Here is a 22,925-nt window from a genome sequence, read left to right as displayed (position 1 = left end):
ATGTCCTTTTTTCTTAATTACATACTTGACAGTACTTAGTGAGATTATTTTGATGCTAGCTTTTCTGTTATCTGTTCATTTGAAGATTTATTTATTTCATCTTCAATCTTTTTTTTTTTTAATTTATTATTTTTGTTTGGCCTTACTGGGTCTTAGTTGGAGCATGCGGGATCTGGTTCCCCAACCAGGGATTGAACCAAGGCCCTTTGTATTGGGAGCGTGGAGTCTTAGCCACTGGACCACCAGAGAAGTCCCTCATCCTCCTTCTTGAATGATTTTTTTAGCTACACAATTCTGTCCTCCAGTTATACATTTTATTAGCCTTTGAAGTTATTATCCTTCAGTCTTTTGGAACTTATTATGCCTTTGAAAAAATCTGTTGACCAAATTGTCATTAATTTTTAATACTTTCTCTTTGTCAATTAATTCTATTGCTTTCTTTGATGTCTTATAGTTTAGCATATATAACTCTCATAGACCTTAGCTAAATGATAAAAGGCTACATACTATATGATTCTGTTTAAATGAAATCCTACAGAAGGCAAAACTATAGTGGGGTTAGTGTTCAAGTACCCATGATTTAAAATTTCTTAGGTGATTCTTAGATGTAGCTAAAATTGAGCTACAGCTATGCAGATTAAGGCACAGAGAAGTTAGTTGACCAGTGGGAAAATGTTTGGAAAAATGTTTTAGTCAAGTACTTCACCCTGACTCAACCTAAGGATATAAAGAGATCAACATTTATTAAGCATTTGCTTGGTCCCAAGCTCTTCACTATATGGTTTGTATACATAATTACTTAACCCTCACAATATTTTTGTAGAGTTAATTATTGTAAATACCCGTATGAAACAGCTCAACAAAGATATATTCAATAATCCGGTGAGTAGAGGAGCTAGGATTTGGGGTCTGTGGAGCTCTGAAGCCATAATTTTCCTACAGTCTCACAGTGATTCCTTCCGTATGCAGGCAAATTTCACTGAAATCTCTGTAAAACAGCTTCTCAAAGGCTGAAGTTTCTTTGCTGTTCATTCCATCCATCATAGTCATCCTCAGTTTAGATTCATTTAGCCAGTATTTTATATTTGACCAGAATTCATTGTGAGGTAGAGAGATCCATAAGGTAAGGTTTGTAATAAGTTTCAGGGGCTCAGAGGTGTACAGAATAAATATATTCTTTCCTTCCCATGTGATTCCTGAAAAGATCGATTTTTAAAAAAAAAAAGGTGGGTTCAAAATTTTCTGTCTTAGTGATAAGAGGCTTCCCTAGTGGCTTAGATTGAAAAGAATATGCCTTCAATGTAGGAGACCCGAGTTTGATGCCTTGGTTAGGAAGATTCCCTGGAGAAGGGAATGGCAGCCTACTCCAGTATTCTTGTCCAGAGTGATAAAGACCATTTTGAAGACTTAATTTGGTTTGTGAGTCAGGAATCACTCTAACTAACCCCCAGAGTTAAGTGTGTATTCCTAATCAGAATAAGAGGGCTCATCACATGAAGGAACACCAAAGAACATTGACTTTATTAGAAAGCCTCCCTTCCAGGAAGGGGTGGGGGGTAAAGTTGTCTTAATTAAACTTACTCAGTTTATTCTTACTAAATTTTCCAATCTACTGCTTCTTCCTAGTACATAGGGGAGAAGGGTATAGAGGAAGGCTGGCTTTACAATATATAAACATCAAGAGTAGGGTAGAAATATTTTGCTCCAGCTGTTTGATAAGGTTGATTGAAACATAGGAAGATTTGTTTTTGGTGTAATAACATCTAATTATACTTGTATAGAAATTGCATTTTCATTGCCCTTCCTAAATTCTTTATATATGTTAACACATTAAATTATCATGTAAACTAAACATGGTTTGTCACCTTAATATCTTCATTTTACAAATAAGGAAACTGAGTAATAGAGAAGTTATATCATTTTCCCGTGATCACAGAGATGGTTACAAGTTGAACCAGGATTTGAATGTAGGAAGTTTGGTACCGCATTTGCATTCTTAACAATTACACTATATTGAATTATATTACACACTGAAATCAATGTGACAAGTGCTATGATAGGAGTAGGAAATAGTTAATTAGCCACGGCTAAGGAGTTTAGAAAGTCAGAAAATAGTTCCAGAGATTATCAAGTAGATAGTTAAATAAAGTTCACCACGGATTAGGTCAAGTCAGTGTGTGTGTGTGTGTGTGTGTGTGTGTGTGTGTGTGTAAGGGGTAGTAGTGTCCAGTTTGAGTTAAACAGTTCTATATTCAGTCATCTCAGTTCCTAAGATTATCCCATTTTCTTCTCTGACAATGGGTGGTATATTCTGGGCACACTTACATGTCATGAATGTGAAAAGTGTAAGAGTGTAGACAACTTTGGATCTCTGTATTCTTACTACTGTTTGTCTCCCAAAACCATTTCTAATGCCATAGTCATCTCCTGTTCTCTCTTCTTGCTGGTTCCAGTAACAGAAAATAATAACCTTGCATTCGGGGTTTTCTTAATGAAGTCACAGAAAACTTCTTAGGGTTATTCTCTTAATCTGTATCTCTTTGAACGGAATGTACATATCCTCCTCATTTTTGTTCTGATTATAGGCAAATAGAGCATTGCCATTTAACTGTCTTCCTGTGAATGACTGTCAAGAAAAACACAAATTTATACACATACACATAAATATTTATTTTCAGGTTTATAAAACAACAGAGAATTGTCAAGTAAAATGAACTGATTTATACACATCACTCCTTAGAACAAAATCTGTCATCTTTTACTATACTAAGTTGTCACCATGCTATATCACCTTAATAAGTCTAATGAGTGAGTGATAGTTGCTCAGTCATGTTTGACTCTTTGTGACCCTATGGGCTATAGCTTGCCAGGCTCTTTTGTCCATGGAATTCTCCAGGCAAGGATCCTGGAGTGGGTTGCCATTTCCAAGTCTAAACACACTATAATCAAGAGCTCGTTCTCTCTCTTCAACACACCTAAAGTAGGTAGGTAAAGTGTATATTTATATATCCATATCCGTCTCTATATCTATACATAAAAAATAGTCTGGTACATTGAAATACTCAGTAGAAATAAGAATTACCAATATTAGGAGAATTATCACCATTGTGAAAGTGGATTTACTCTACACTGGAGGCTATCATCTTAATGACATGAAAAGACTGGAAGAGCTCATATGGAAAGCTACAGTGGCATGTGTTACTATTGTAGCTTTCCTTTGATGTAGTCCACTCACTTATAAAATTAGAACTTATTTTTGTCCCTTTCCTCAAAATTGTATGAGACTTCAAATCACTGTACAGAACAGCTACATTAGACAGATAAAATGTATTAGAACAGTATTTCTGGGGATGCATGTGTATGTGTGTTTTGAAAAGGTATATGGTAGGAGTTTCCTAGTGGTCCAGTGTTGAGTCCCAGCTTCCACTGCAGGGGGTGTGAATTTGATCACTGGTGGGGAACTAAGATCCCACATGGGCCTGGTCAAAAAACAAAAGGAAAATGGTTCATTGCAGCTTGAGTTTTGACACATAACTTTAAAAAAACATTCTAGAAAGGAGAATTTAATCCTACACCTAAGAGAGAAGATAATAGATGTGAGTTAAGATATTTAGTCAAAGGTAAAAATAATGATAATAGTAATTACTCAATTGAGGAAAAAAGAAGTATTTCAAGAAAGAAACAAGAATTATCTAGAAAACTATCCCTAATTTGAATATGGATGACTGTCTGCAAGGAGTGGCTTTTAAATTGAAGGAATTTGGGAAGGAGATGAACAAGAATATTATAATCATATTTCTTTTCTATGACTTAGATTCAGCTAATTGAGAGTTTAGTGTGTGGGAAACCTCATAGTATTTAGATGCAGGCACTAGAAAGAAGTGTCAAGTTCTGCTGGTCATTGCCATGTAAATTTGATTAAATAATTTCCCTTCTGTAAGTCTGAGATTTCTCACCTATTAAATGAAGCTAAAATGCCTACATGCTGGCGGTTGCAAGATTTACATAACTTAAGATGGATCAGCAAAAAAACAGTTAGTTACTGGTTAACCTGTTCAAATCCTGAAAGATGATGCTGTGAAAGTGCTACACTCAATATGCCAGCAAATTTGGAAAACTCAGCAGTGGCCACAGGACTGGAAAAGTTCAGTTTTCATTCCAATCCCGAAGAGAGGCAATGCCAAAGAAAGCTCAGGCTACTGCACAGCTGCACTCATCTCACATGCTAGAAAAGTAATGCTTAAAATTCTCCAAGCCAGGCTTCAGCAATACGTGAACCGTCAACTTCCAGATGTTCAAGCTGGTTTCAGAAAAGGCAAAGGAACCAGAGATCAAATGCCAACATCTGTGGGATCATGGAAAAAGGAAGAGAGTTCCAGGAAAACACCTATCTCTGCTTTATTGACTATGCCAAAGCCTTTGACTGTGTGGATAACAATAAACTGTGGAAAATCCTGAAAGAGATGGGAATACCAGACCACCTGACCTGCCTCTTGAGAAACCTATATGCAGGTCAAGGAAGCAACAGTTAGAACTGAACATGGAACAATAGACTGTTCCAAATAGGAAAAGGAGTACACATACATCAAGGCTGTATATTGTCACCTGGCTTATTTAACTTCTATGCAGAGTACATCATGCAAAACACTGGGCTGGAAGAAGCACAAGCTGGAATGAAGATTACTGGGAGAACTATCAATAACCTCAGATATGCAGATGACACCACCCTTATGCAGAAAGTGAAGAGGAACTCAAAAGCCTCTTGATGAAGGTGAAAGAGGAGAGTGAGAAAGTTGGCTTAAAGCTCAACATTCAGAAAACGAAGATCATGGCATCTGGCCCCATCACTTCATGGGAAATAGATGGGGAAACAGTGGAAACAGTGTCAGACTTTATTTTCCTGGGCTCCAAAATCACTGCAGATGGTGACTGCAGCCATGAAATTTAAAGATGCTTACTCCTTGGAAGGAAAGTTATGACCAATCTAGACAGCATGTTCAAAAGCAGAGACCTTACTTTGCCAACAAAGGTCCATCTAGTCAAGGCTATGGTTTTTCCTGTGGTCATGTATGGATGTGAGAGTTGGACTGTGAAGAAGGCTGAGCACTGAAGAATTGATGCTTTTGAACTGTGGTGTTGGAGAAGACTCTTGAGAGTCCCTTGGCTGCAAAGAGATCCAACCAGTCCATCCTAAAGGAGATCAGTCCTGGATGTTCATTGGAAAGAATGATACTGAAGCTGAAACTCCAATTATTTGGCCACCTCATGTGAAGAGTTGACTCATTGGAAAAGACCCTGATGCTGGGAGGGATTGGGAGCAGGAGGAGAAGGGGACGACAGAGGATGAGATGGCTGGATGGCATCACTAACTCGATGGACATGAGTTTGGGTAAACGCCGGGAGTTGGTGATGGACAGGGAGGCCTGGCGTGCTGTGATTCATGGGGTCGCAAAGAGTCAGACACGACTGAGCGATGAAACTGAACTGAACTGAACTGAACCTGTTGATAAGAGAATGATAAGTCAGAAAGCTGTAGCGAACTTGGTTCTGACATATCTCAGCTTGTTGGCTAATTCTTACATCAGGAATCAACCGGCTTTATATCCTGATCCTCACTGCATATGAATATTTGGATGAGTGTTTAATATTCATAATGAAGTGCATCTGTTACCCTTATCCTTAGAGATTTTCACAGACATATACATTACATATTTAGAGATTACACCTTTCTAGAATGATTAGGACTACCTTCTGCTTAAAGGAAGAAAACAAGTGATATGCTTGTGTTTACTAGGTTGTAATTGGTGAGGATAATTTCTGAATAGTTTAAGGTAAGTTCAGCTACCTTTCTCTCTCTGTGCCAAAAATAGGCTTAGGATGGGGCATTTATCCAGCCTTTAAATTTGATTAGAAAGGACTGAAGAAGAGGTAAAAGTGAGAAAGAGAAAGAAAACATGAAGAAAATAAAGCTTGATAAATCAGTAAATAGGATATAAGACAGTAAAGAGTTCAGGTGCACAGAAAGAATAGCAAAAGTGTCAACAGATATATGAACTGCACACAGATTATATCAGAATATGTTAGAAAGAATGAAGGCAGCAGTTGCTCAACTATATTTAAAAGTTTATGCCAACACATTCTTACAGTCAGTTCCCTATCCCCTTCCCTCAGTCACAAAGTTTTCCTTTCTTATCCCTATCCTACCAACTTCCACTGGTTTTTCCTCCTTCTCAGCTGGCAACAAAAAGTATCTGCACTTCTAAAACCCAATTTAGCCAGCAGGGACTCTTGAACAAGTTAGTAAATCTCTCCTAACATCCTTCTGAACTCCAGTTGATTTGGCGGAAGGGTTTTTGGTACCGTGGACACAGTCTCCAGATTGAGACTTTGTTGTACTGGAATACTCTGAAGGATAGGGGACAGAAACAACAAAACTGAGATCGAATCAACTCCTTGTTCAGTGAAATAATGTAGAATGTCCCCAAACATAAATAGTCCATCCAAGACTCAAACTTTCAAATTTACAATTAGCTTATTTCCAGGGAGGGAATTATTATTATTGTTAGCTTTATAAAATCTTTAAACATTTTTTTTTTTTCCTCACCAAATTTCCTGGGATTGGTTCTAGGCTTTTAATCCTCAACTCCTCAAGGTGGGTGGTGCTGTTCCAGTTATCATAATATATATATATATATATATATATATATACACACACTAATGGCTATATTAAATTTGGTATATTTCTTACTGTTATGCAGCCAGCATATTAGCTCAATATTTAGTAAACTGAAGAGCTAAAAAGAAAAAAAAAAAAGTACACTATAATTTCATCACAGAGACTCAATATCTAGTTTAATTGCACTGTCCTAAAGAGACTAGCGGAGAAGGCAATGGCACCCCACTCCAGTACTCTTGCCTGGAAAATCCCATGGATGGAGGAGCCTGGTGGGTTACAGTCCATGGGGTCGCTAAGAGTCGGACACGACTGAGCGACTTCACTTTCATTTTCCACTTTCATGCATTGGAGAAGGAAATGGCAACCCACTCCAGTGTTCTTGCCTGGAGAATCCCATGGATGGAGGAGCCTGGTGGGTTACAGTCCATGGGGTCGCTAAGAGTCGGACACGACTGAACAACTTCACTTTCATTTTTCACTCTCATGCATTGGAGAAGGAAATGGCAACCCACTCCAGTGTTCTTGCCTGGAGAATCCCAGGGATGGGGGAGCCTGGTGGGCTGCCGTCTATGGGGTCTCACAGAGTCGGACACAACTGAAGCGACTTAGCAGCAGCAGCAGCAAAGAGACTAGAGATCTCTTCAAGAAAATTAGACATGGGCTTGATAAAGTACAGAAATGGTATGGACCTAACAGAAGCAGAAGATATTAAGAAGTGGCAAGAATACACAGAATTGTACAAAACAGATCTTCATGACCCAGATAATCACAATGGTGTGATCAATCATCTAGAGCCAGACATCCTGGAATGTGAAGTCAAGTGGGCCTTAGAAAGCATCACTACGAACAAAGCTAGTGGAGGTGATGGAATTCCAGGTGAGCTATTTCAAATCCTGAAAGATGATGCTGTGAAAATGCTGCACTCAATATGCCAGCAAACTTGGAAAACTCAGCAGTGGCCACAGGACTGGAAAAGGTCAGTTTTCATTCCAATTCCAAAGAAAGGCAATGGCAAAGAATGCTCAAGCTACCACACAATTGCACTCATCTCACATGCTAGTAAAGTAATGCTCAAAATTCTCCAAGCCAGGCTTCAGCAATATGTGAACCGTCAACTTCCTGATGTTCAAGCTGGTCTTAGAAAAGGCAGAGGAACCAGAGATCAAATTGCCAACATCTGCTGGATCATGAGAAAAGCAAGAGAGTTCCAGAAAAACATCTATTTCTGCTTTATTGACTATGCCAAACCCTTTGACTGTGTGGATCACAATAAAATATGGAAAATTCTGAAAGAGATGGGAATACCAGACCACCTGACTTGCCTCTTGAGAAATCTGTATGCAGGTCAGGAAGCAACAGTTAGAACTGGACATGGAACAACAGACTGGTTCCAAATAGGAAAAGGAGTTTGTCAAGGCTGTATATTGTCACCCTGCTTATTTAACTTATATGCAGAGTACATCATGAGAAACGCTGGACTAGAAGAAACACAAGCTGGAATGAAGATTGCTGGGAGAACTGTCAATAACCTCAGATATGCAGATGACACCACTCTTATGGCAGAAAGTGAAGAGGAACTCAAAAGCCTCTTGATGAAAGTGAAAGAGGAGAGTGAAAAAGTTGGCTTAAAGCTCAACAGTCAGAAAACGAAGATCATGGCATCCGATCCCACCACTTCATCGGAAATAGATGGGGAAACAGTACAAACAGTGTCAGACTTTATTTTTCTGGGCTCCACAATCACTGCAGATGGTGACTGCAGCCATGAAATTAAAAGACGCTTACTCCTTGGAAGGAAAGTTATGACCAACCTAGATAGCATATTCAAAAGCAGAGATGTTACTTTGCCAACAAAGGTCCGTCTAGTCAAGGCTATGGTTTTTCCTGTGGTCATGTATGGATGTGTGAGTTGGACTGTGAAGAAAGCTGAGCGCCGAAGAATTGATGCTTTTGAACTGTGGTGTTGGAGAAGACTCTTGAGAGTCCCTTGGACTGCAAGGAGATCCAACCAGTCCATTCTGAAGGAGATCAGTCCTGGGATTTCTTTGGAAGGAATGATGCTAAAGCTGAAACTCCAGTACTTTGGCCACCTCATGTGAAGAGTTGACTCATTGGAAAAGACTCTGATGCTGGGAGGGATTGGGAGCAGGAGGAGAAGGGGACCACGGAGGATGAGATGGCTGGATGGCATCACTGACTCGATGGACGTGAGTCTGAGTGAACTCTGGGAGTTGGTGATGGACAGGGAGGCCTGGCGTGCTGCGATTCATGGGGTCACTGAGTTGGACACGACTGAGCAACGGAACTGAACTGAACTGAAAGTACTCTTGCCTGGAGAGTCCCATGGACAGAGGAGCCTGGTGTGCTGCAGTCCATGGGGTCCCTGAAAGTCAGACAGGACTGAGCAACTTCACTTTCAGTTTTCACTTTCATGCATTGGAGAAGGAAATGGCAACCCACTCCAGTTTTCTTGCCTGGAGAATCCCAGGGATGGGGGAGCCTGGTGGGCTGCGGTCTATGGGGTTGCATAGAGTTGGATATGACTGGAGCGACTTAGCAGCAACAGCAGCATCAAAGTAAAGAAATGCATGCAGTTTTCCATCATACTGAAGTCTATGATCTTCCCTGGTAGTTCAGATGATGAAGAATCCTCCTGCAATGCAGGAGACTTTGGCTCCATCCCTCGGTTGGGAGGATCCCCTGGAGAAGGGAATGTCTACCTGCTCCAGTGTTCTTGCCTGGAGAATTCCATGAACAGAGGTGCCTGGAACGCTACAGTCCATGAAGTCTATGATGGATTCAAATAGATGTTTCCTGTCAGTAATGGAAAACAGGGGTGAAAATCCAGAGAGAATCTTGTCACGTTGTCATCACTCTCCCACTAACTACTTATATGAAACCATGACTTATGGTTTTGCATCCCATTCCACGATGAGGGAAGAGAGGTTTTCCCCACACACCACCAGCTGGGTGTCCTATAAAGTAACTAAATTTGGACACTATCTACCTGGAGATAGTTTCAAATCCCACAAGTCACGGGTTCAGTCCTATAAGACTTACCACCATGCCCCCCTGCAAACCAAGGTATAATCTGGGCTTCTGGCTGATCAGCTGTACATTGGCAGTTCCAATGACCCCCTCCTTGGGATGGATTAATTTTCTAGAGCAGCTCATAGAATTCAGAGAATTATTTTACTTAACTCGGTTACCAGTTTATTATTAAAAGATAATAAGAATGGCTCAAGAACAGTCAGATAGAAGAGAGTCCTAGGACAAGGTATCCAGAAAGGGTAGGGATCTTCCACATCCTTTGCAGGCATGTTCACCAACCCAGAAGCTCTCTGAACCTTTTTTTTTTTTTTTAATGTCTTTATGAGACTTCAGTCTCCCCTCCCTGGAGGTAGCAGGGAGAGGGAGTGAAAGTCACATCTCTTTAATAACATTGTTGGCTTCACTAGCAACTAGCCCCCTCCTTAGGCTGGGTCCAAAAGTCACCTCATTAAGGTAACAAAAGACTCTTCCTTGCTCTCACCTCTCAAGAAATTTTAAGAGATTTGGAACACGTGTACACCCGTGGCAGATTCATGTTGATGTATGGCAAAACCAATACAATTTTGTAAAGTAATTAGCCTCTAATTTAAATAAATTTAATTAAAAAAATAAAAGTGAACAAACTCTTTTGCCAACCCCCAAAATAAATAAATAAATAAATAAATAAAAGCTCTGTGCCAGAAACAGGGGCTAGAAATAAATGCTTGTTTCTTACTATAAAGCACAGCATCACAACTATGTACAAATTGCCTTATCCTCTCGCTCTTGATTATATTTATTCAGTTATAATTGACATATGTTGTGTAATTTCAAGTTGTCCAGCATGTTGATTGCTGCTGCTGCTAAGTCACTTCAGTCGTGTCCGACTTTGTGTGACCCCATAGACAACAGCCCACCAGGCTCCCCCATCCCTGGGATTCTCCAGGCAAGAACACTGGAGTGGGTTGCCATTTCCTTCTCCAATGCATGAGAGTGAAAAATGAAAGTGAAGTTGCTCAGTCGTGTCCGACTCTTAGCGACCCCATGGACTGTAGCCCACCAGGCTCCTCCATCCGTGGGATTTTCCCGGCAAGAGTTCTGGAGTGGGGTGCCATTGTTTATTTATATTGCTTACTCTTTCCCTTTGCATGAATTTCTTTCCCTAAATTTTCAGAAAATATTTTCATTATATTTCAGATTACTTCTCAGAGACAGTGTGATCACTCCATCTAGAGTAGCCTAACTTCTGTTCCCTTGGAATGTCTCATATATTTTTATATCAGATTTTCACAATACAAAAGTATTTGCTCACTGTGTGTATTAAATAGTTCATACAGCTTCCCAAATGTCCCTTCCTCTCTAAACACACGTTATATAAGGAATCTGTATGTTTCATATCAGTCTTGTATGTTTCTGCATCCTAAACACATGAGGTCATATCTGGGCCGTAGTAGATTTTTAGTGTACATTCACTCACTCAATCTTCTTTAATTAGGCAGCTGGCTGAACCACAGTGTGATTAGTAGCCTGGGCTCCTCACTACTCCAGGATGTGTGCTGGCATCCCTCTAGAAATAATCAAATATATTTTTTCAATATTAATTATAATTCTCACACATAAAAAGCTTTGCCTCTGAGGGTTGATCCATGAGCCAAAGCATTAGTTTCTTCTTAAGAAGACTTGCCTGAACTCAGTACAAACATAACTATGATAATGATTCTAAGAACTCATCAGCTTTTCTAACTGGACTCTTCCTATTTCTTGAATCTCCCTCTTTTCTATTCGCTGGCAAGTTTTTATCATACATCATCAGAATTAGTGAAAATAGACCTCAAATGTTCCAATTATTTCCAGTTTACAACATTGGGATTCCAAAGTAAGCACTCTTGCTGGATAATGTTTCTTAAGTCCAGGCTTTAACTTATAGGCATATTCTTAAATGTTAGAATTACTTTCTGAAGTAACTGCTATTGATATCTCCATTTTACCATTCAGAACTGAGAAAGCCAGATAATATAACTTGATGAGAATCAACGTAGCTAGGAAGTAGTTGTTTTTGGATTCAAAACTGAGCAGTATCACTTGAGAGCCAGTTGTCTTAAATGATACATTTTTTGCTTCTCTTAGAATTTAGAATATTCAGGTAATTTTTGTACTAACCAAGATAATATGAAATGGATGACAATAAAATAAGTTTATACAACCAGAAATATGAGCACAGAGTTAACACTTTACTACTGAGGGAAGAGATATGAAATCATAGGGCAGTCAACAGAAAGGGGTCATGTAGACCTGATGTCTGATAACCCACTAGCTCAGAAAGAAGAAAACAAAATTTAAAGAGAATAAGTAACATGATTCTGAAGAACTACTAACAGAGAGGTACTCAGGTTACTGAATAATTTGGTAATATATGCTACTATGGCCTCATGACAAAACTGCTTAGGTCATTATCAGGAATAGTGTATATCTCAAAGAAAAGCATTATACTGTATTAGGTACCCGTAATGATTTGGTATGCCCCAAATGAGTTATATACCTATGATAAATGCATGATATTCCATACAAAAGTTTAGTCTGCAACTAAACTTCGGAAAGAAAGAGGAATGAACAATATCACAGTCAAGAGTAACTAGAAAAATGACTTATAAAGAAATGCCAGAATACAATGTCTCTGTTTTATAATACATATTGTGAGTAAATAGAGTATGCAAGATCACAAAATAATGGTAGAAAGAACTATATATATTTTCAGTGAATCAGTTTAATCAGTTTGAACCAATTGAGGAAACAAAAGGGAAAATGGTAGGACAGTATTGGATTCATGAAGTCTTCTGGAGAAGTTTTTGTTGGACTAGATATTATTTAGAAAACTTATAAGAATTCTAGGTAGATTGAGGAAATAGTAATATGCCACACAAAATTCCAGGAAGTAATCTGGAGAGAATAGTTTCTTCATCTGTCTTCTCAAAAGATATTTAGCTAAAACTATCCCAGTTTCTGAGGTTTTAGATTTAAAGTATTTTCAGTTTTATTGTCTAGGAGAAATAGACAATTAATTAAGCTTAGTGAAAGTCAAAATAATGAATCATACCAGTGTCTCTTGAAGCTCATAATATGGAACAACAGAATAGTATTGTGGAAGCAAACACAATGAAAAAGATCACGGAAAAGTGGAGAAATTGAATTATCAAGCAAATACATTAAGAATAAATCACCTAAGTCAGTCATCTTCTAAGCAAGTTTCCTGAGAATGACATTAAATCAATGCTAATTAATACTTTATATTACAAATAGAATATGTAGAGATTCAGGCTTCTAGAAAGAAGGTTAATATCTTTTTTTTTTTCCCATAAGTCATAGAAACTTGTTCCATAAAAGCTGATTGTTTTAGAGTTTGTGAGAAGTGAAAAGTTGGAGAGGACATTCTCTGATCCTTTTGGTTCTTATGCCATAGGTCATTGGGTTCACCATGGGTGGGATGAGGACAAAGATTTTAGCCACAAAGATGTGAATATGAGGAGCCATGTGGTGCCCAAACCTGTGAGTAAGGAAGGATAAAAATACTGGAGTATAGGCTACCAAAATGAGACACACATGGGATCCACAAGTGCCCATGGTCTTGAGCTGAGCAGCCTCAGATGGAAGATGGAAGACAGTGAAAAGGATGACAACATAGGAACAGAGGATTAATATGAGATCTAAACCTCCAGTGAAGAAGGCAGCAGTTAGGCTGTATGTTCTGCAGATCCTGGTCTCTGCACAAGCCAGCTTGATCAGGGGCATAAATTCACAGTAGTTGTGAGGGATGACATTAGCTCTGCAGTAGGAAAGCCACCAAAGCATGAAGGGTTGAGGAGTATAAAGCACAACTCCACAGAAGATAGTAACCAGCCCCAAGTTCTGGATGACTCTGTGTGCCAGGATAATGGAATGTCTCAGAGGATTGCAGATTGCCACATACCTGTCAAAGGCCATGGCCAAGATAAACCCTGAGGCCATGCTGCATAGTGAGTGAATGAGAAATACTTGGACAAGGCAGGCTTCAAAATAGATCTCCCTGTCATGGAACCAAAAAATGCTGAGGATTTTGGGCATAGCAGTAGTGGAAAGGATCAAGTCGGCCACAGAGAGCATACAGAGGAAGAAGTACATGGGCTCATGCAGGTTGGAGTCTGTTCTGATAATAAATAGAATGGAGAAATTTCCAAGGCAGAAGGGCATTGATATCCAAGTATGAATGGCCTCCATCCCTGGAATGCCAAGGAGAAGAAAGGTACTGAGATGAAAACTGGTGTTGTTTGGTAGTGACATGATGAAAAATACGGGTTGTGTTCAGTTGCAGAATATGTGTATATTTTCATATTCATATGACCATCTATTTACTGATGACTTCATTTATTAATATAAATCTTGAGAATGTTTTATACTCTAAAAATAAAATGATAAATAGGACCTAATTCCTAATTTCAGATTAACATTCTAATAGGGGAGAAACTGATATAAACCAATGATTAATTTCCCATGTGATCAATACAGTAAAAGGTTTATGAACAAACCATTTTATGAACAAAAAGGTAGAGACATTTATTCTATTTCTGTGAGTCACAGGATTCACAGATAAGATGTTTAGTCTTGGTTCTGAAGCACTCTGGACCGGTAAGATAAAGAAAAATTGTAACGTAAGTAAATTCACAATCAGATGAATCTAACCTTAACTGTATTAGCCCTCTTGAAAATTAATTTGTTCAAGACTGTTTGTGAAATGGGGCTTCTTTGGTGGCTTAGATGGTAAAGATCCTCTTACAATGCAGGAGACCTGGGTTTGATCCCTGGGTCAGGGAGATCTCCTGCAAAAGGAAATGGCAACCGACTCCGGTATTCTTGCCTGGGAAACCCCATGGCCAGAGGAGCCTGCTGGGCTCTAGTCCATGGGGTCACAAAGAGCTGGACACGACTGAGTGACTAATATTTTCATTTGTGAAATACAGTGTTCCCTCGGTATGCATGGAGGATTGGTGCCAGGACCCACCATGGATACTAAAATCCTCAGATGCTCAAATCCCTTAGTCAGTCATCTGTATCCTCAGTTCCACGTCTGTACCTGAAACCAGCCCTGGATCATGTAGTAGTATTACATGTATTTATTTAAAAGAATCAGTGTGCAAGTGGACTTGTGCAGTTTAAACTCATATTCAAGTGTCAATTGTCCTTTGAAATGGCAGTGATATTGCAGAATGAAGAGAACACAAGACTCTGTCCTAAATTTCACTTGACTGTCTACTGTACCACATCAATTAGCATGCTTTGATGAATAATTTTAATTGCACATAGTCTAGACTCTTTTTCCACAGAATGAGAACTATAAAAGTGATAGCAGAAGGTTCTAAATGAGGACACATTCTGCATTTGTCTCCTCAGATTATGTTAAAATTAAGAGCCACCTTCCTCATATGGAAGGTAACTATTTTGAACCAGGTAATAATCATCCTCTTTCAACCAATATCTCATTTCTCCTTCAAACATCACCTCTTTTCTCCATCCTTTCCATCTGATAAGTTTAAACTTCAGAGTTCTGGAGGTATTGTAATTTAGCAATATATAGCTAAATTGTGTCGTGCTGACAAGTACCACTGTTAATTCTGAGGACACCAGCTATGTAAGAGCAACAGTGGCAGCACATTTGCCCATGGAGAGATACAAGTCAAAACGAGGAAAACCAGCTGAAAATACAGGGAGTAGAGCCTGCAAAATAATAAGTGCATATTGTATCACTCATATTCCAAGATGACTAGAGAGATAATTAAGCAGATAAGTACGCTTCTGTTAGGAAATATATAGATGTATAACTTCTCATAACTATGCTGTTTGCCTAATTCAAATGTAGGCCAGGGAGCTAAAAAGGACTAGAAGTCCTAACATCTAGAAGATGGCATGGGGGCAGAAATAAACATATCTCTCAGTTTTGGAGTTGGCAACCACTGAGGAGCTTTCTCATCTGAAATTGAATAAGAGAAAAGACAATAAGGGAAATCTAAAATTACTTGCTAACGAAGCTGTAAATTGTCTTAATACATATGGTTTAAGATTTACTTTGAATAATAGCTTTACTTCAGCAAATAAAAGTTTAGAAAGTAGATATTAGCATGTAAAGGGTAGGCAAAACACATACATTATTGTGCAGTTAAGTTCCCTCTCAGAATAGCTCTTCATTTAAAGAGTAAATCAATTTCAGAGCAACACCCCCTTATGTAATTATAAAATATGAAAACATGCCATTGGCATGGCATAAATTTCAATTCTAAAATTTGTAATAAATTCCTGGACTGCATTGTTTTTGTTATATAAGTGATAAAATCAAATAACAAAACTTTGAATTACGAATTTTAAAATAACACCAGTAATAATTTCAAGTAAACAGGAGAAAATAAATGATGAGAAGAAAGAGAAAAATATAAAAAGTGGGATATAGCAAACAAGTGAGAAAAGGAAAAAAAAAAAAAAAAAGTAAGAGCAGGCCCATACATACTTGCTTAGAATTTTTTTTTTTTTTTTCCTTTGTCACATTGCCACTGTAGGAACTGACTTTTCTTCAGTGGATCACAAAGCTCCTGCTTCCACTTCAGCAATAATAATATATACTTAGACTTCATGTGCAAGTAGCATCCCTGTTGCAGAATCTGAGAAGAAAGTAATACTTACACAATTTCTGTCCTCCCAGGTACCGCTCTCTGCAGCACAGCCTAAATTTCTTCAGTCTTATCTCCCAGATAAATAGATTTGATAACATGGCTTATTCTTGAGTTTGCTGTACATACCAAATGCTGATGTGGGTACTTCGCCCTGGAGTTTGATTGAACAGGTCAAGGAGCAGTTACTGTTATGTCTCCTCTTTTCAGTGGCATTACTTATCCTTAGAGAACCTCAACTGAATGCCATGCCTTTCTTAGAGATATGATCAGATAGGAAGACTAAACTCTTGGAGAAAAGGAAAATCCTAGAGGAGTAAGATCTAGTGGTGAAGGAATATCAGCTTTGATTCAAACCATGAATTGACAGAAATAAGGAGAGAGATGCAATGAAAATATTTTATAACATCTTGTCAATTCAATGAGGATGTTCATTTATAGAAGATACTAATCATCGCTCAATCATCTTCTCACCACCTACTACTCTAAACCATTAATTTTAAATTAATTTTAATATGACTGTCATTGAATTTTAATATCACTCTGTTTTCTGATCCCTTTGGCCTTGATGAAAAACCCAGGGCCTCTTGCTCTACAACTCTAGTAATGAAAAAACATGCTGAGGTGGTTGTATTATCCTTCACCCCATCTGTCCTATATCATCAGAACAGGTCTGTCATAATTCAAATCTACTTCTTCTCAACTAACCTCAATTATATTAATAGTTCTAGGATCACAGGCTCCCAGGAGCCAAGAAAGTGGCCCACATGTGCATGGATTCCCTGTGGAGCCTAAGATATACAAGAGTTGAGCTTCTTGAGGAGGGGATCGGGTTATTCTCACACCACTTTCACAAGAGACAGGAAAATAGGAATAAACAGATAATTTTTTCAGTGGATTATGTCTCACTGTATAAGTAATTTCATTAGGGATATATTGACTGGTCACAAATACTTAAAGATATGCTTGTTTCACAAAATTCTTTCAAATTTTTGGCAACATTGGCTTTAGGTAATAATTTATGACTTATCTGAATACATGTAATTCTTAATTTCTTCTGAGAAAATATAATGGAGCAGAGATCTTTCTTTAAAGAAATGTAGAGTTTTCATAATTGTAATTATAATGGTCACAAAATATGTCATTGAATTTTGTTGCATAGTTTACTTAACCATTCTCCAGTTCCTGAATATATGTATTATTTTATTGTTTTACTAACTAAGAAAAATTATCAAGATTAATTCTTCATGTAGTATGATAGAAATAATAAAAAAATCACAAAACCATGTGCATCTACTGCTTTGAACATTGCTGTGCAAAGAAACTATGATCTCTAGCTCCATTATCATACATATGGAAATTTTTCACATTCCTGAATTTATTCATAAAAATAACTATTTTAGTCATCAAATCAACTCTTTTATATGTACTAAGACATAGTAATAGTCTAGAGACTAGGAATGTAATAAAGCAGACAAGGTCCTTCATTTTAGGAATATTTGGTGTAGTGGTTAAAATCAATAATAAACAAATAAGGGAACATAATATTTAAGGAAATAAAAAGTTCTTTTCCAACATGAATTTGCAATATAGAAAGCTTAGAATTTTTATCTTGAGTTTGATAGCAGTTAATTTCTTTAACATTGAACTTTTTAAAAAATCTATTTTCTTTTCTATACCATGTGTCCTATAAATTTGGATTTTTTGTGTTTCCTTAATTCTAGTAATTATTATTCATTTTTAAAGTATTTTCTCCTCTCATTTATTATTTACCTTCTTCTACATTTATTGATATATGTGTTTTTGGCTATTCTAGTTCGTTCCTCCAACTATTCAAATTTTTCCATTTTCTGATGATTATTAATTAGTAATATCATAATTATTTTATGATCTGTTACCTGCCAGTTTTTAGGGGTGTGTGTTTGAAAGTAAAATTGTATAATTTTATGTGCAGTTTCATAAATAGTGACTAGATCAGTTCTACTAATTGTCTTTTTTCTTCCCAAATACTCTTTAGAATCCTATCAGAATTAAGTTTCCTATGGCCGCCATAGTAAGTTACCACAGATTTAATGGCTTAAAACAACATAAACTTTTTATTTAATTCTGTATGTTAGAAATTCAACACATGTGTCACTGCACTAAAGGTTTCATTCTTTCCCAGAGGTTTTAGGATAGAATCAATTTTATTGACTTTCCAGCTTTTAGAGAATGCTCCTAATCCTTGGCTCAGAGTCTCCTTGCATCTTCAAGGCTGACAATGGATAATTAAGTTTTTATCACCATGTATCACTAAAACACTGATTTCTCTGCTGCTTCCCACTTCCACTTTTAAGGACCCTTATGATTACATGGGACCTGCCTAGATAAGCTAGAGCATTCTCCATATTTTAAGATCAGGTGATCATTAGACATCAATAACTTAAATACCCCTTTACCATGTGAAGTAATATTAAGTTCCTAGGACTTGGATGTGGATATATTCTATTATCCACTATTATAAGCCACTATTCTCCCTGCTAAAGGGGTTGCTTTTATTATTTTTTAAAAGTGTGTTTATGTTTTGTCTCAAGTATAGATTTCAAATATATATGTATCAGTTCAGTTCAGTTCAGCTGCTCAGTCATGTTCGACTCTGCGACCCCATGAATCGCAGCACGCCAGGCCTCCCTGTCCATCACCAACTCCCGGAGTTCACTCAGATTCACGTCCATCCAGTCAGTGATGCCATCCAGCCATCTCATCCTCTGTTGTCCCCTTCTCTTCCTGCCCCCAATCCCTCCCAGCATCAGAGTCTCTTCCAATGAGTCAACTCTTCGCATGAGATGGCCAAAGTACTGGAGTTTCAGCTTTAGCATCATTCCTTCCAAAGAAATCCCAGGGCTAATCTCCTTCAGAATGGACTGGTTGGATCTCCTTGCAGTCCAAGGGACTCTCAAGAGTCTTCTCCAACACCACAGTTCAAAAGCATCAATTCTTTGGTGCTCAGCTTTCTTCACAGTCCAACTCTCACATCCATACATGACCACAGGAAAAACCATAGCCTTGACTAGACGGACCTTTGTTGGCAAAGTAATGTCTCTGCTTTTGAATATGCTATCTAGGTTGGTCATAACTTTTCTTCCAAGGAGTAAGCGTCTTTTAATTTCATGGCTGCAGTCACCATCTGCAGTGATTATGTATTAATAATTGATATATATATATATATAGTATAATATATATAGTATATATAGTATATTATATGTCAGAGAAGGCAATGGTACCCCAGTCCAGTACTCTTTTTTTTTTTTTTTTCCACTCCAGTACTGTTGCCCTGAAAATCCCATGGATGGAAGAGTCTGGTAGGCTGCAGTCCATGGGGTCACTAAGAGTCAGACAGGACTGAGCGACTTCACTTTTATTTTTTCATTTTCATGCTTTGGAGAAGGAAATGGCAACCCACTTCAGTGTTCTTTCCTGGAGAATCCCAGGGGCAGGAGAGCCTGGTGGGCTGATGTCTATGGGGTCACACAGAGTCGGACATGACTGAAGTGACTCAGCAGTATATTATATGTAATATATAATGTTACTTGTATATTATATAAATATGTATATTACTTATATATATATGTAAGTAATTATACAATATATTGTATAATTGTAACTAGTTATGGGCTTCCCAGGTGGTGCTAGTGGTAAAGAACTTGCCTGCCAAAGTAGGAGACTTAGGAGATCTGGATTCGATCCCTGAGTCGGGACAATGCCCTGGAGGAGGGCATGGCAACCCCCTCCAGTATTCTTGCCTGGCGAATCCCATGGACAGAGGAGCCTGGTGGACTATAGTCCATATATGTATTGATTAATAATTATAGTATATAGAGAACCCAGGGACGGGGGAACCTGGTGGGCTGCTGTCTATGGGGTCGCACAGAGTCGGACAAGACTGAAGTGACTTAGCAGCAGTCCGACTCTGTGCGACCCCATAGACAGCAGCCCACTAACCCCCTCTGTCCCTGGGATTCTCCAGGCAAGAACACTGGAGTGGGTTGCCATTTCCTTCTCCAATGCATGAGAGTGAAAAATGAAAGTGAAGTTGTTCAGTCGTGTCCGACTCTTAGCGACCCCATGGACTGTAACCCACCAGGCTCCTCCATCCATGGGATTCTCCAGGCAAGAACACTGGAGTGGGTTGCCATTTCCTTCTCCAATGCATGAAAGTGAAAAGTGTAAGTGAAGACGCTCAGTCGTGTCTGAATCTGTGACCCCATGGACTGCAGCCTACCAGGTTCCTCCGTCAATGGGATTTTCCAGGCGAGAGTACTGGAGTGGGTTGCTATTGCCTTCTCCAACAGCTAATTATGTATATATATATATATAATTATAACTAATTAATTTATGTATATTTGTTTTGTTTCAAAAAGATTCAAATATATGTTTATTTTAGTATCCATTCGACAGAAAATTAATAGTAAACATATATTTATACCACTAAAATGTTTAAGAAGTTAAGAGTTAAGTAATGATACCTAATGCATATAAAAAAGAACATTTTGTCTTCAATTATAATTATCTTTCTTCAATTATACAATTTTCATTTTAAATTTAAGCAATATTCCAGTTTCCCCCTGAATATTTAAATCTTACTTTCTATTTTCTTGAATATGTTTTTTCACAGTTATTTTAAAGCCTATCTAAAAATTATATTTTTGAATCCTCTATGTTTATTCTAGTATTATTATTTTTTAATATTAGTCTTATGTTACACATCTGTGTTTCCTTTTCTGCTTGGTTATGCTACAGCCAAATATTTTCTGTAAAATTAAACTAAAAATAATTTAAGCTTAGGATAATGACATGCAATATTACACAAGTTTACAGGATTTGTATGCACTTCTGGCAGATGGTTTTTGGCACTAATAATCTCATATCTCTTTAATAAAATCAGATTTTGAGGTTACTGACACCTATTTTAGTCCCTCTAAGAACATATCTATTTGTGACTCACCCGTCCATCTAGGGAAGACCCCAAATAGGCCGAGTGTTAGAAGCTGCCCAGCTGTAATATCTATTTTAGTTCTGTAGTCCCTTTATTTTATTGTGTAGCCTTACTATTCTTAGTTATTTTATTCCACTAAGGAGTTTTCAGCTGGAACCCTTCAACCTGCCATTGTGTATCTAAATTCAGCAGCCATCAGAGGTAGAGTCAGAGTTTCCTTGCATTTGTCCACTTGTGCCTCCCTTAGGCTTTCTCTGTTCCTGTGGAAATTCCCGCTGTCTCATCCTGAATAACATCCATCCCTTAGGCTCACAGGCCCTTACTCTTTAATGTACTATTAGTGGCTCTGATTCCCTCAGGCTTTCAGGGACCCCATATAACCAGGAAAAATGAAAAGCTTCTTTCATCACAGATGTATAAGCTGGAAACGTTCTATACCCCTTAGAAAATACTATCTTCAACTTGAGCACTTTAAATATGGGCAAAAAACCAAAGCAGTGAAAGTTGTTTAAATGAAGAATAAACAGAAGTGGCCAACAGACAGGAGTAAGTCTGTTATGGGGCAGAAGGGCAAAGGTGGAAGGCAAAACAGCTATCACTTTGCTGATGGAAAGAAGCGGATAACTGTGGCTCAGGGAAAGAGGTTGGTAATGGGTAGTTGGAGACAGGGAATTTGAGTGAGGTGAAAAAGTAATGAATTTTGTAGGAAAAAAATTGTTTAACGTGTTGCAGTAATGTGAGATGAAATGTGTTTGGGTATTTTAGATAAGCAGAAGAGCGCATTTGAACACAGTTCTGAGAAAGGGCTTTGGGTTATTTTATACAAAAAGAAAGAAGGAAAGCATGTAATTTGAAAATGAGAGTGGAAATGAGGTCATAACTAGTAAACAGTGTAAGAGGCAATCTAGGGGATTTGAGCATGAGAGCACATAATGAGCTGAAAGGAGAACCTGGCCAAAATCACATGTATAATCCACCTCCCTTTTTCTATACACAAGGAAGAAGGATCTTATAAATAATGACAATAGATTCCCTTTTCTTCAGAGATAAGTACACAGCAATTAACACATTTTAAATACAGAAATGAACTGACTTGCCTGTGTCTTTAAGAATTATGGCTCTAAGGAAAATTGATTTGAGGGAATGACATAAGAATGAAAGAAATGAGATTAGCTAAGTGACCATAGAAGAGGAATGCTAAGGTAAGCAACAGAAGTGAATAGGTTAAAGTACTCTGGACCTTGAAATGAGAGGAGAGAGGACATGAATTTTAATAACCAAGGACAAAGCCTAGTTTTTACATTTGATCAATTGTGTAGCATGAGTTACATTTACTACGATGGAAATATTAAGGCTATTGCCAAGAGTTCCTTCTTAGCCATGTGATCTTTCCTGTGTCTTTCAGACATAAAACAGAGACATCTGATAGACTATTTGATATCACTCTGGAGATCAGTAGAGAGTTAAGGATAGAGATGTGTGGTGAAGTTACCAGTGGGTAGTTTTTAAAAGCAATTACTGAATAAAATATTTTAGGAAAAAGTGTAGCTATATA

The 22,925-nt window shown here is 37.9% G+C and overlaps 1 protein-coding gene across 1 annotated transcript; it reads right to left on the bottom strand.

Moving 5' to 3' along the window:
- Window positions 1–13,096: 13,096 nt before the first annotated feature.
- Window positions 13,097–14,020, bottom strand: LOC113905198 (olfactory receptor 52K1-like). The gene has a single exon (XM_027562170.1). It carries the CDS (start codon window positions 14,018–14,020, stop codon window positions 13,097–13,099), a length of 924 nt encoding a protein of 307 aa, XP_027417971.1.
- Between the last annotated feature and the right edge of the window lie 8,905 nt (window positions 14,021–22,925).

This window comes from Bos indicus x Bos taurus, chromosome 15 (assembly GCF_003369695.1).
Source record: "Bos indicus x Bos taurus breed Angus x Brahman F1 hybrid chromosome 15, Bos_hybrid_MaternalHap_v2.0, whole genome shotgun sequence".
Lineage (NCBI taxonomy): Eukaryota > Metazoa > Chordata > Mammalia > Artiodactyla > Bovidae > Bos > Bos indicus x Bos taurus.
The sequence above is the reverse complement of the archived record's forward strand: the minus strand, read 5'-3'. Positions and strand labels throughout refer to the sequence as shown.

Coding starts and splice junctions, on each gene's coding strand:
- LOC113905198 (XM_027562170.1), bottom strand. CDS start 14,020: ATGTCACTACCAAACAACACCAGTTTTCATCTCAGTACCTTTCTTCTC.